The sequence below is a fragment of the Idiotropiscis lumnitzeri genome, chromosome 6 (assembly GCF_059441095.1).
Source record: "Idiotropiscis lumnitzeri isolate Australia: NSW breed Sydney's pygmy pipehorse chromosome 6, RoL_Ilum_1.0, whole genome shotgun sequence".
NCBI lineage: Eukaryota > Metazoa > Chordata > Actinopteri > Syngnathiformes > Syngnathidae > Idiotropiscis > Idiotropiscis lumnitzeri.
The window spans coordinates 9876115-9889433 of record NC_142396.1 but is presented as its reverse complement, the minus strand read 5'-3'; the positions used below and the strand labels follow the sequence as shown (position 1 = coordinate 9889433).

Here is a 13319-nt window from a genome sequence, read left to right as displayed (position 1 = left end):
GTTTCTGTATTCATCCACAGGATTGTGCGACATGTGAGAAACAATGTGACAGCAAAACAAAACAGAATGGCAAGTGTCACACACATGCAACACTTATAACTTCATGTTCCTCAATACACTCCGGTTCTCGGTTTAGGTTCTTTTCCTGCGAAACACTAAACCAGTGTTGAAGTCATAATTACGTGCAGTTAAAATCGGTATGAAATTACACTTCAGTGTCATAAATATGAAGCAAGTCAAAACAATCAAGGACCAACTGGGATTGTTCAATTTAAAACAATATCTCAGCCATTATTATGTGTGTCTCTCATCTTCCACATGCAGCACTCCAGCAGCTGGATTATTGCGAGTTGCCCAACCGCTTTCCTCGCGACCAGTGGGACTCAGCGCTGCAGTTTTTCCTAAAAAAGCAGGACGAGTGACGGACTGGCATCTTAAATAAAGCGACGGCGACTCGCCTGACCTGAGACTGATCTAACGAAAAACTTTCATTTCGTGGAGGAAAAAAAAAAAAGTGGAAACTTATGTTGGTGTACCTGTTGGGAAGGCTGACTGATGCGCACAAGGAATTTGCACCAACTATCTTGTTTGTATATTGCAGTTTAAGAGCAACAAATGTTTGTTTCTGTTCTGGAAACGTAAATTAATTTATTACATTTATCCTTTTTTTGTACTCATCTCATGCCAGTTAGGACAGTCACTATTTGCAAATGTGCTCACAATGTTTTTCTGGCTGGCATATTTTCGGTTCTTCAAGAAGGCAAAACACTAATTTAATCATAGATTACTGTTAACGCACAGAATAAATATTTATGTTGATGTATCATTGTCGTTTATATAAATGTACATAAAAGTTCTTTTTGCTCAAATTTGCTGTTTTGTTTCAATCACTTATGTTTTGAAAATTGTTAGTCAATACATTGACACATTTGTACTTTTTTTTCATCTGTGATGTAAGTAAACTTTTCTAGATTTTTTTCCCCCCTGATTCCCCATCCACCCTTTTTTCTCTAGCACATGCGGTTTTTTTTTTAATTAGCGCCCAAAATTTTAAGGGACAGTCATCTCTGATTAAAGCTTGTTCTTGCCCAATGTTATTGTAAATCATTTACATTTCAATTAAGATGCAAATAATGCAGGTTGCTCAGAAAATGAAAATAATTTGAATGCCACTTTGCGGACTTGCTCCTCTACACCTGTGTGATAAGACAAAATTTCTTAAATTGGAAACTCATTGGATTTCCCCTATTCCGTGTGCATAGAAGTCATGCACTTATGCCGTTGTCTTTAAAAGTTGCATAGTGTTGCAGCCCCTGATCTTCACATGCGCCCGCCCCTCAATGAGTGTCTATTTCCTGGCACTGATAAAAGCGGATCCTCCCAAACAAATTGTGAAGGTGTCGTGTGTCAAGCCCGGCTTGACCCGCCTGCTCCCTCTTGTCCGGCGGCAATTTGCCGTGCAGCATTCCGACTGGAAGGAAAATAAACTCAGGACACGCCAAGATGCGTCCGCGGGCGGCGTAAAGAACCCCCACAGCACCAGCAAACCCCCCCCCCTCTTCTGTCGTTGTGTTGTGGCCCCTGTCAGTAGGCCCTTGGCAGGTGATGCCAGATGCAGATAAGACTGTCGTCTGTCTGGACCGTAGCCATTTGGAAATAAGACAAAAGAATTTCAAAGTTAAAAAAAATGCACATTTATTTAAGAATATATGCGTACATACACATATATGTACTTAGTGTAAACGTGCATTTTTTTGTGTTTTGAGCAAGGTTCGGATATTTTTTAAATACTTCTATTTTTTACATTTTTAATTTTTTACTTGTTTTGGCCAATATTTTTATTTTTTTAATCAACAGATTCGTTTGCTTGTTCCGAGGCCGCTCTTGTTTTGTTTTGTTTGTTTCGATTTCAACATGTTTTTCTTGTAGGACTGTAAGGGCTTTTTGAGTCCGCTTTGACAAATAATAATTACATTTACTACTCTTCATTATATGAAGTATTCTCCACGCTGAATAAACACATTTATATGCAAAGAAGGAATGGATTAGAACCATCATTTTATTGGTAAGATTGGCTATGTCATTAGGATAATAAATAATAATAACTTATTTGTCCGCACAGATAATAAAGCGACGCCATGCACATCCACACATTGTTGTATTCAGGCTTCCAGGGAACCCTTTGATTATGGATTATCCACATGTTCGATTCCCATTAGGGGTGTCCGCTTCTGTAGTGCCCTTCAGCAAAAAAAAAAAAAAAAAAAGGTATTGTTGCGTATCCTCTCGATTAAATCCAGCAGCAATATCTTGTGATTGTTTTGTTCTGGATGAAGTCCTTAATTATGTATTTGGCGTCCGGTGACCCATCGGCCTCACGTGTCCACCGGACTCGGTACCATGCTGTTCGGCGTGTCCGGCAGCTGAGACGACAGAGAGGTGACATCACTGCCCGAAGAGTTTCCCAACGAGCCCGACTCGGAAAATGACATCTGGAACAACAAACATTTTATTGATTTTTTTCTCCACCTTCCTTTTTAACAAATGACGTATTTGTATTTTAAGTTGTATTGAAACCTATATACATAATAGCCTAATATACCTAATGAATAATTGTATAATCAGATTCAGCCCTTTTTTTTTTTTTTTTTACTTACTTACCTTCTCACTTACTACACATATACCATTTTCATGACTGGCACAAAGTGTATAACGATAGTATACGAGGACCAATTAAAGACAATATACTGGGAGTTGTCTCAAATATTTGCGTTATAGGACACATGTGAGTGACAAAACATGACAACATTTATTGGTATATAACATTGAATACGATATTTGTAGAGCAATTTTTTATTGTCATTATTGTTGTGGTTATAATTAAGGTGTGGTTGCTGTTTCTAGTATTTTGGTTAGTGACTTCATGTGTTGGACAAAATATGCTTTATGTAATGCTCCGTTTTTATTCATATGTGCCCATTTATGTATGCATGGCTGTAGTTTGCAGGAGATTCTCCAATGTCGATAGGTAAAAATATTAGACACAGCTCTCAGTATAACACTTTCTGATTAACTAACTTTATGACGATGTCAACACTCTCTGTCCTGGATGCCATTAGTGTACCTAATAATGTGTCTCTGTGCGCGGCGTGCTTTCCACGTCGTGTTTGTTTCTTACCAGTTGTTGGAAGGCGGGCTGGTCCAGGTCGCTCTGCAGGGCGAAGTCACTGAGGCTCTTCCACGGTGGTTGGTAGGTTTGCACCTCCACGGAGTTGCCCTGCACGGTGCTGTCGTGGCGGATGGGACTGCCTGCCACCAGGGGCGTTCCTGTCAGGCCCTGTAGATTCTACATGAAACATTAACATTCACACACATTCGTAAAGAGGCCCCCAAAATACGCAATTTATGGCCTATAATAGAGAATGACTAAATGTCATTTTTTGAGTAGGCGTTAGGATAGGGTTAGATATTATATTTAACTGTGTTGTATTGAATTCAAGGCGTGTTTGAGTTATTTAAAGTGCCATAATGTATTTGGATTATACATACATAATCTATACAAATATTTTGTAACTTTTCTCAGGATGCTTTTAGTGTATTTTCATGCCAAAGTCCAAATTGTGAGTCCAGCACCTACAACATATTTTTATGACTATTATAAGCTCATTTGTAATGTGGATAAGAACAGGCTTTTTAAATTGACAGATGGGGAATTCAAGTGTTACAGCAGCACACTCATGGTAGATTACTAACAAGAACAAACAAAAGTGTGTAAAGGAAAATATGTTATATACAACGACTTTAAGGCAGACAAATGTCTATAAGTATAATCCATTTAAAAATTATTTTTCAATTTGTTTTCCTGAACTAAAGAAGTAACATTTAGATATAGGTATAAATTGAACGATTTATGCCTTGTCTTCGATACTCATAACCGATATGAATGATTAGTGTAATTTACAGGGAGCCCATATTCAATCGCAACTTTTTTTTTTAAAAATAAAACTTCATATAAAAACTCTAGAGCTTCACAATATTAGAAAAACGTTACATGTGATTTGGTGTTGAATATTGCGATATTTAATGTACCTAAAAATCCAATTAAATCATTTTATTTTTGTCATGTGGTAAAATGAGCAAGAGCAATGTATTCTGAGGTAACTAAGTGCAGCGATGTTTTTAATATATAGGTGTATATTTTTTAACGTATTTGGTTTCAGGAAGGCCCAAAGATACTGTTCACCAGTTGTATGGCGACGCACATTTAAGTTTGCATCTGATTGGCCAAAGTCATATAAAAAACATACAATTCCACAGGAAACTTAATCACACATCTTTGCTTTACGTATTGCACAAGCCATTGTAGCAATAGCGACATTTTTTATATGTTGTACAGCCCTAAATTTAAATTTAAAACTGCATTCATTCAAACCTCAATTAAAAAGCGCAAACTGACCGTTTTGTCGCAGTGTTGTTGTTGCTGCAGCTGCTTCATCAGAATGGACTTCTTCTTGTCTTTGCAGCGCTTGTTCTGGAACCAGACCCGGATCACCCTGGGGCTCAGGCCGGTCATCTCTACCAGCTGCTCCTTCATCAGCGCGTCGGGCCTCGGGTTGGCGTTGTAGCACGTCCGCAAGGTGTGCAGCTGCTTCTCGTTTAGAACCGTCCGAACCCGGGTGGTCTTCTCGGACTGCTTGTGGATGTGGTTGCGGTGATGAGGTGGGTGCCGAACTGAGACTGCGTCTAAGGATGCAAAAATGAAATCAGCAAAAAAGCAGGCGACACACGGGGAAGGTATTATATTGAGCTATCCAAATTATTATTATTTTTTTCAAGCTAGTTCGGTTTTATAAATTTACCAAACCCACGTGTTTAGCTGGAATATTATGCATTTTAACGAAAAAAATATAATAATAATAACAATAATAATAATAATAATAATAATAATAATAATAATAATAATAATAATAATAATAATAATAATAATAATAATAATAATAATAATAATACCAGAGATGTGCAGGGGTCTGGAGTGAATGTTCCCGGGGCTCAGCGGGCTATCCACGGAGGTCCTCTCCAGCAATAGTGCATGGTCGGCCCGACACAGCAGCTCGTCGTCCCGCACCGAGAACTCATCCCCGGGCAAAAGGTGTCGACTGCACACGGAGCACCGGAAACATTCCATGTGATACACACTTTCCCGGGCTCTCATCACCAGGTCGCTGCTGCAGAAGCCCGTCTTGCATTTTGCACATTTTATGCCAAATAACCTAAAATGAAGACGGCTATATCAGTAAAGTTTTCATCTTGGAAGCAGCCAAAAACGCATCAGGTTTACAAGTGCGCATTTTACGGTCACTTATTAGTGTATTAAAATGAATAATATCAAATCCTACCTGACATAATCTCTTTTACAATAAGTCTTTCCGTCTCGGACGAAGCAAGTGCAGCTCTCGTCCAGGTACTGGCTGCACTCAGCGCACTTGAGGCAGGCTGCATGCCACTCCAGGTCCGGGGACACCCTCATGATATACTGGTCGTGTATCTGACTCCCGCACCCCGCGCACATTGCAATTCCTGATTTCTCTGCACGGATGTGACACGTGGATAGATACATTAATGCCACACGTGCATGCGCCATACAGCATCACTTCACTCTAAACACCTTGGAGGAAAGTCTACATAACTGATTAAATGTATTATCATGGTTAAATAAAAGCCAAAATATCGCCAAGTGAAAATTGTGACCTTTTCTGATCAATTTAGAGATGCAGATTTTCAGATGATTTAGCAAGAACAAAAAAAAAATCAGTCCACATGAAATGTGCAAGTCTTACTTTTGGAAAGATCCCCCATATCATCCAAGAAAGAGGCATTGAGCAGGATGTCCACCATGCGGGAGGAAGAGAGCGTCCCGTCCCCTGGCTGGATCCTTCAACTTGTGTTGGCCGCATGAGAGGAGGGCACAAAACAAAGCTCCCCCAACCAATGACGTCTGCGGACCTAGGACCTCTTTACGTCCACGCAGAAGGGGCCGCTATGCAAATACGCTGCTGGAAGCATTTTTTATTTATTTATTTCTTTTTTTAACCTTGTCTGACATGATGGAGGAACGGCTTGGTGGTTGTTGTTTTTTTTAAGGGATTCCAAAGCCGCTATAGCAAGTGCATGTTCTTATTATAGGTACCATACTATTTAGTTTGGCTAAAAATGACTTTTATATAATACTTTTATTCATCCCATTAACTAATCTACACTTTTTTATTATTATTTTGTTGCTGTTGTTGCTGTCTTTGTGCTTTTATTAATTCAAAGTAAAAAAAAAACGCTTGTATAAAACGTGACCTCTAGTTTTTAGAATCATAGTATTTAATATCATTTTAAAGTTGATATTTTGTTAAATTTTTTATACCTGTAAAATCATCATTAAAAAAAACTAAAACCTGAGTTGTTTTGTTAGTTGATTTTACTACACTCTAGAGAGCCCTCTACTGGACGGAAAGTATGACCAATTTAGTTCCACAAAAAAAACCATTATGTTCTGTCATTTCGTTTGAAATTAAAGTTTCATTTCCTCATAAAAATGTGCTTTTTGTCGTGTATTCTAAAGACTTTTTAAAGAAAGCCTCTTATTGTCTTGTGCAGATGTTACAAATTTTGTGGCAGGTTGTGGGTATTGTTGTACATATATTTTTAAAAAGGTAAATTTTAGTGAATGCAAATTATACCCAGATTAGTTTCAATAAATAAATTAACAGAAAAATAAATTGGTTGATCAAAAAAAACTGAAATATCCCAATAGCATATTCGTTTTAACTTCAATGTAACAAAAGTTACATTAAAAAAATAAAAAATAAAAAATAAACAACAATACGTTTTGTAATTGGACTGTATTTATCACTCGCATGTTGCCATAAACTGATATAAAAATCTTATTCATTGCTTCTTTAGGTTAGATATACATTAATTTAAAACCCTACATCTATCTATGTATCTATCTATCTACCTATCTATCTATCTATCTATCTATCTATCTATCTATCTATCTATCTATCGAGTCCTTTGTTAGATCTCGCGAGAAGTACAGCGCTGACGTCAGCTGAACTTTGGCCCAGAGTCTTCGCTCTTCAGCGAAGGTGTCAGGGCAGCAGTGCGGAGAAGCATCCAAACCAGAGTCCACCATGAACAGAGTTCTTACCAAAACCAATGTGACACGCTTGGTAAGAGGCTGACAGCTATTAACCGATCAACCGGCTAAAATATTATTGAATTCTTGGGTTTCTATTCGAGATATATTCGAAACGCCAGCTACCTCAACTGTTTTTTGCAGTGGCTGCTGGCCAGTCAGGCGCATTTCTTCGTCAAAAGTCGTCGCCCGTAGTCTGTTTGCACACACGTACCCGCACACACACACATGCGCTTGGCGTTTATGAAACATAACTGTGACACAAGCTTTTATAATATTGGATTGGGGCTCGATTCAGGTAGTCTTTGCTAATGCTAAGTTGTGTTAGCACAGCTGCGCGTTGGTTATGAAACGGAGTTGGCCAAAGGTAAGTCAAAACCAGATTTTTGTCATTGAACTGAAAATATTTAACATGTATTATACAATACGTTGCATAATTCCATATTATAATGTCAAATACGATACAGTTTCTCTTAAATGTGACCGTTGCGTAAGTAACATGCTGTTTTCGGCTAGTAATGTCTGGCTGTGTCCACATGAAGTTGGCTTTATCTTGAAGGTGACTGAACAACTGTGCTGTTTCACAACCACAGTCCAACGGATTGTTTTTTTTTCATTCACGAGATCTTATGTTGTTTTTAAAATCAACAAATGAAAATTAAAAATCGTTACGTTAGCATGGCAAGCCACAACATTAGTTTAACGTGAACGGTACAAGCGCTGCGTCAAACTTTCTCTGTTTACAAAGATAATAATAATGCTACGTTTTTATGTAACTTTTGATTTTAATTGTTTTTGTTTGACTTTTTGTTTTGTTCAACAGGCTGGTGTCCTGCAAAGGTTTCAAAGCACTTTGGTGGTCGCGGAACACAACAATGACAAGTTGACGCCGATTACACTAAACGCCATCAGTGCTGCGAATAAACTTGGCGGAGAGGTGGCTTGTCTGGTGGCAGGAACAAACTGTGCAAAGGTGTGGAAAAACATTTCACAAATAACCTGGCTGCTTAAAATACAAAAAAATGCTTCACTACACTGGCAGTAGACGGTTAAATTGCTTTGTTTGGACACACTGTTCTGTTTTTGTAGGTTGTGGAGGAAATCAGTAAAGTACATGGTGTGAAGAAAGTTTTGGTTGTTCAGAATGACTCTTGTAAAGGAGCTCTGCCAGGTACAGAGATATTTCTGGCACTAATGTTTATTTTTTGACATTTACTCACACTTGGTCTTGTTCTCCAGAGGAGCTGACGCCGCTAGTCTTGGCCACGCAAAAACAGTTCAACTTCACCCATATCTGTGCTGGTGCGTCAGCCTTTGGAAAGGTAACACTTAGCCAGGAACGGAGCGTGCACTGGATTTTTGTTTATTATTTATTTATTTATTTTTAGTATTGAATAAAACTGCTCTGACCTGTGATTACACGGTTGAATGGGGGACAAAATTGATGATGATGTAAAAAGAAAAAAAACAACAAACACTCCATACTTAATCTTAGAATCTTGGAGCAAAAGCTATCTCGGCTGAGAGATTCCACAGTGTCAGAGGGATGTCATTGTTTAAATGTATCAGTCAGGAGAAGGGTGTGTAGACTTTCTATGTCCGCTGTATTGCAAATTTGAATCTACATTCAACAAAACTTTCCTGACAAGACTTTATGAGAGGGTGTCACACCTGTGGGGAAAGTGAACGTTTCAGCGTGATATTCAGATGCTTGAAAGGGCCTCTTGATCTTCGCCCAGCCTTGCCAACAAGTCATGGAAGGAGAAAAACAGCGTGGTGTCATAATTCAGAAAACAACCGAACAAACTTACTTTTAGATTTAGGCAGATAACGAAAGATGTTAGCTTGTTTGAATTCACACTTGTAGACTAGGCAGGCACACCAGAAACCCTAATAACTGCACATGAAATTAAATCGTCAAGTTTCTTTTCACCTGTGCACGTTTCGCTCAATTTATAATCCTCAATTATTTTGTTGTTTGTGTAGAACTTGCTGCCAAGAGTGGCTGCCAAGTTGGATGTGGCTCCTATCTCCGATATCATTGAGATCAAGTCCTCTGATACCTTTGTCAGAACCATCTACGCAGGTAAGCTATGATTATTTTTTGGACTGCATGACGAAATCCTGATTTCCTAACTCTACAAGTCAAAATGTGGTTTTGAGGTAGTACGACTACTGATGCTTGTCCGTATGCGATGCAACCAGGAAATGCTCTTAGCACAGTGAAGTGTAGTGAGCCCGTGAAGGTGTTCACCGTAAGAGGGACGTCTTTCGAGGCGGCGCCCACAGAAGGAGGAAGTGCCGCAACTGAAAATGGTAAACAACAAAATTATCATCATCTTCGTTGAAAGGTGTCGTGACCATTGGTTGTAGTGTATAGCGTTTGATGGGCGTTTTTTTCATGTGACCTGCAGTGGCTGCCTCTTCCGCCGTGGGAATTTCAGAGTGGCTAGAACAGAATCTGACCAAAAGTGACCGTCCTGAATTGACCAGTGCAAAGGTTGTCGTGTCAGGAGGTGGGGCTTCTTTTAAGTGATAAACTTGAGTATTATAACTTTGACAACATTTCATTTAGTTTCACTTCTCACAAAGTCAATTGAAATTTATCGATTCTTTTTCACACGTTTTTTCCAGGAAGAGGCTTGAAGAGTGGAGAAAACTTTAAACTGCTGTATGACCTTGCGGACAAAATGAACGCAGCAGGTTAGATAGTTCCATTTGTCCCAACACACACTTAATTCATCTTCATTATTACTCATTTTCAATAACTTTAACAATGTTGTATTTATTTATTTTTTTAAAGTTGGTGCTTCTCGAGCTGCAGTGGATGCTGGGTACGTTCCTAATGATATGCAAGTCGGACAAACGGGCAAGATTGTAGCCCCGGTAAGTTTATTTTACGTGGATAAATATTTAATTACTTTCCACCCGACAGTGGAAAATTGAAAGTTTAATCCCTACGAGTAGCTACACTTGAACACTGAAAAATATGCATTTTAAATGCAAAACTGTAGCTTAAAAAAAAAAGCTTAGAAAAGCACTGATTACAAACAATCAAATAATTAATTCTGCATGTGTTGCTTTTTCTTTGGCTTTTTTTGTGGCTTTTTTTAAAAAAATTTGTGGGCAACTCAAGTGCTAAAGAAAGAGCAGCAACACCAAGAGGTTATCAGAAAAGAATAGTATACATGAAATGTTGGGTGTAGCAGGAGTCATGTCAGCTGCAAATGTATGCCTGCAAAATTGATGTTGAACTCTTTTGTTTAAGTGAGCTTTGTCATTATGTTATCTGCTAAGTATTATCAGAGCTGGGGACTTGACCCTTTTTTGCCAGTCAGTCCCCCGCCCTCCGGCCGCTATCTTGGTACGGTTCCGGTCTCAACCCTCTGGCCTTATTCATAAAAATTGTCGGCCACCGACTCCATGTGTTATCCGTTGTCAAAGTTGTAAGTGTACGTTTTTTACATTTTACGATCACGATGGCTAACGTGGATCACTGTCTCGAATGAATTGTTGTAATCTTCAACCTTTGAAGTTCCACTGTACTTGCAAGCCGTTATCATTGTCGTTGTCCTTTTGTGAAAGGTTAATTATCCATTAGACGCTTGAGTCAGGTTCTCTAGTGGTGATTATCCACACATTAAGTCCTGCCAAGTGCGGCTAATGGCACAGTTGAGGTTCATCGAGGGTCAATTCATCCACTTAGGTTGAGAAAAGTGAGGTCTTGCCTGCTTCGCAGATCAGACCAAACAGAACGAATTAAGATTTGCAAATATTAAGACAAGCGGGTTTAAACAACAACAACAAAAATATATGGTCACTTACCATACCGCTCACATTAACATCGAGAACCTCTGAGAATGGGCTGCTGCAATATAAAATGAGAACCGAGATATTCATACTGAACCCGAGCCAGGACTGATGTGACGACAAGCAAGCCGCTGCCATACGCCGCTTGTGACCTGCGCCACTTCTTGTTTACAAGCATTCAATTTCCACAGGAGCTGTACATCGCTGTGGGCATCTCTGGAGCGATTCAACACTTGGCTGGAATGAAAGATAGCAAGGTACATCTCGGAATTATAAAATGTAATTATTGATGTGCTCTTTAGACTTAAGAGGCCTTTTTTTGTTTGAATGCTTTTTAAGACTATTGTGGCTATCAACAAGGACCCTGAGGCTCCCATTTTCCAAGTGTCAGACTACGGCCTGGTTGCTGATCTCTTCAAGGTGAGCATCTTTGGACACAATGTGGAAAAGTTGCAACACTGTGTGGTGTGTTAAAAAAAAAAAACGGAACAATTCTGATAAAATCACAGTGTTTTCCCTGCCAATGGGAATGCACCTCTGTTGGATTTTTAATTTGTTGAATAAATTAAGCTGCTTCACCAAAAAGCGTGCCTTCACGAAAGTTATAATAGTACGTGACAGTTTGACACAAACGCAAACTACAATCACAATAAGCGCATTGTTAAACGTCTCTTCTAAGTGTTCCACGGCCGTCGTAGGGACGGTGCAGGTGTCACGCAAAGTGTGCCGGTTTCTCGACAAAGTCCCTATAGACGTGATTAGTAATAATTGTGAGTGGCAATGGACTTGTGACCTCCGGCGTGAGATCAGCTTACCGCTTACTGATCAGATAGCTGATTAAAATGGATGGTCTCTCAGCTCGTTTCCCCCCCATAAGGACAATTGATACTCGGGATGAACTCTGTCCTGAAGTCGCTTAAGAACAATTTCAATGCTTTTTAGTGCCCCACCGATATGGATTTTCTTTCCCAATGTTTGGTGGAATCAATTTCCAGTAACTGATTAATCAGAAGATTGGTTAAAAACAGAACAAAATGAGGAATGAAATGAAATGTTTTGGTCCCTTAACACCTTCAACAATGAAGTTATGAAGTGCAGGCAGAACATTCGACTGCTTTACCGACTTTGTGTTTTCGTGTTAGTTTAACTTTTTAAGAGAGAAAAATTGGCAAAAATAAAAACATTTTACGCTTTATATTGTGGATTTTAGTGAATTTACAGAGTAAAGATTGTTACCAAATTACTCCACCACTTTGCACTTATTTTGTATTAAAAAAAACTATATTAATGTAATAAGGCTGCCACTGGATCATAAGAGAAAAAAATAGATGGGGACAGCGAAAAACAAATATACTGAGCCTCAAAACATGTAACAAACACCATGTTGTTTGAGATGTCTGTCGAGGGACAGAATTTGAATGACCATGTATCAGAATGTTTTTTTTTGTTAATATTTCTATTAAGTTCTCTTGAAAACGTATTGGGCGGCCCGCCTAAGTAGTAACACCGTGTGGGAAACACTGAGGTTGCAAACAAGCAAAAATATCCGATCTGGGTCGCATTTGGCTGCAGTGTGAACCTAAAATGGTGGAATTTGAAAAAGTTGTTCTCAAATTAAATAAAAAAGTAAATATCAGATGTATATAATAAACCACAAAATGAGTAATGGAAAATGTATGCAAGTCAAATCTGACTTATTTCACCCCCATCACCCCCAAGGCTGTTCCTGAGATGACTAAAGCGTTGAGCAAGTGAGGATGAAGCGAGCCAAAACTTCCATGTAGAAGCTGCTGCCTTCAACAAGAACAAGTACAGGATGCAACTTGGCCCGCTGTAAATATCTTGAGATCATTGAATTTTAGAAATACACAAATTTGAAATGTCAACAATTGAATCAATACTTTGAAGATATTTTGTGCCTACGGTAGTGACTAGCTGCTCTTCTACTCATTGGTATGGTGTTAACCGTGACGAGGAAATCTTCCTGCTGAGCAACAGGAGGCGTTTGTTTTGGGGTTTATGTATTAAAGGTGACAACTGACCACTCACTTGTTTTCTTTTCCTTTTATTGGTCAGCCTACCATGATGACTGAGATAGAAAACGTCTGTTGACAGTACAATAAAGTTGGTGTGCGATGTTGTAGAAGGTTCATGCGATGAGCAATTTGTAGTAGACGCACTCCTCCTGTTTGCAAATATTTACACACCAGGAATACAATCACTGAGACCTTGATATCATTGATGCACATATTAAAATTTTAGCACTGACCAAGCAGAACTTGCATGGTTAGATTGCAAAAAACCCCTTTTTTTTTTTAACTCC

General features: G+C 38.9%; 3 protein-coding genes across 5 annotated transcripts in view; 2 read left to right on the top strand and 1 right to left on the bottom strand.

Moving 5' to 3' along the window:
* The window catches only part of scaper (S-phase cyclin A-associated protein in the ER), a 49538-nt gene extending 48446 nt beyond the window's left edge, over positions 1 to 1092 (top strand). For all 3 annotated transcript variants that reach the window (XM_088297597.1, XM_088297594.1, XM_088297596.1), the window contains 2 exons: positions 21 to 69; positions 325 to 1092. In XM_088297597.1, the coding sequence (XP_088153723.1) occupies positions 21 to 69; positions 325 to 422 (147 nt within the window). In that variant the 3' untranslated portion in view covers positions 423 to 1092. The remainder of the gene's footprint in view (positions 1 to 20; positions 70 to 324) is intronic.
* A 990-nt stretch (positions 1093 to 2082) lies between these two features.
* On the bottom strand, positions 2083 to 5968 carry isl2a (ISL LIM homeobox 2a). The gene is made up of 6 exons (XM_088298852.1): positions 5838 to 5968; positions 5397 to 5586; positions 5011 to 5270; positions 4457 to 4743; positions 3179 to 3346; positions 2083 to 2492 (listed from the first exon to the last, which is right to left on the bottom strand). The coding sequence occupies exons 1-6, from the start codon at positions 5893 to 5895 to the stop codon at positions 2376 to 2378; spliced, it is 1080 nt and encodes a 359-aa protein (XP_088154978.1). The 5' UTR covers positions 5896 to 5968; the 3' UTR covers positions 2083 to 2375.
* A 1103-nt stretch (positions 5969 to 7071) lies between these two features.
* etfa (electron transfer flavoprotein subunit alpha) lies at positions 7072 to 13044 on the top strand. The gene is made up of 12 exons (XM_088298205.1): positions 7072 to 7220; positions 8010 to 8159; positions 8276 to 8357; positions 8426 to 8508; positions 9173 to 9272; positions 9392 to 9502; positions 9601 to 9702; positions 9821 to 9889; positions 9990 to 10072; positions 11188 to 11253; positions 11336 to 11416; positions 12716 to 13044. The coding sequence occupies exons 1-12, from the start codon at positions 7182 to 7184 to the stop codon at positions 12749 to 12751; spliced, it is 1002 nt and encodes a 333-aa protein (XP_088154331.1). The 5' UTR covers positions 7072 to 7181; the 3' UTR covers positions 12752 to 13044.
* Positions 13045 to 13319: the final 275 nt, after the last annotated feature.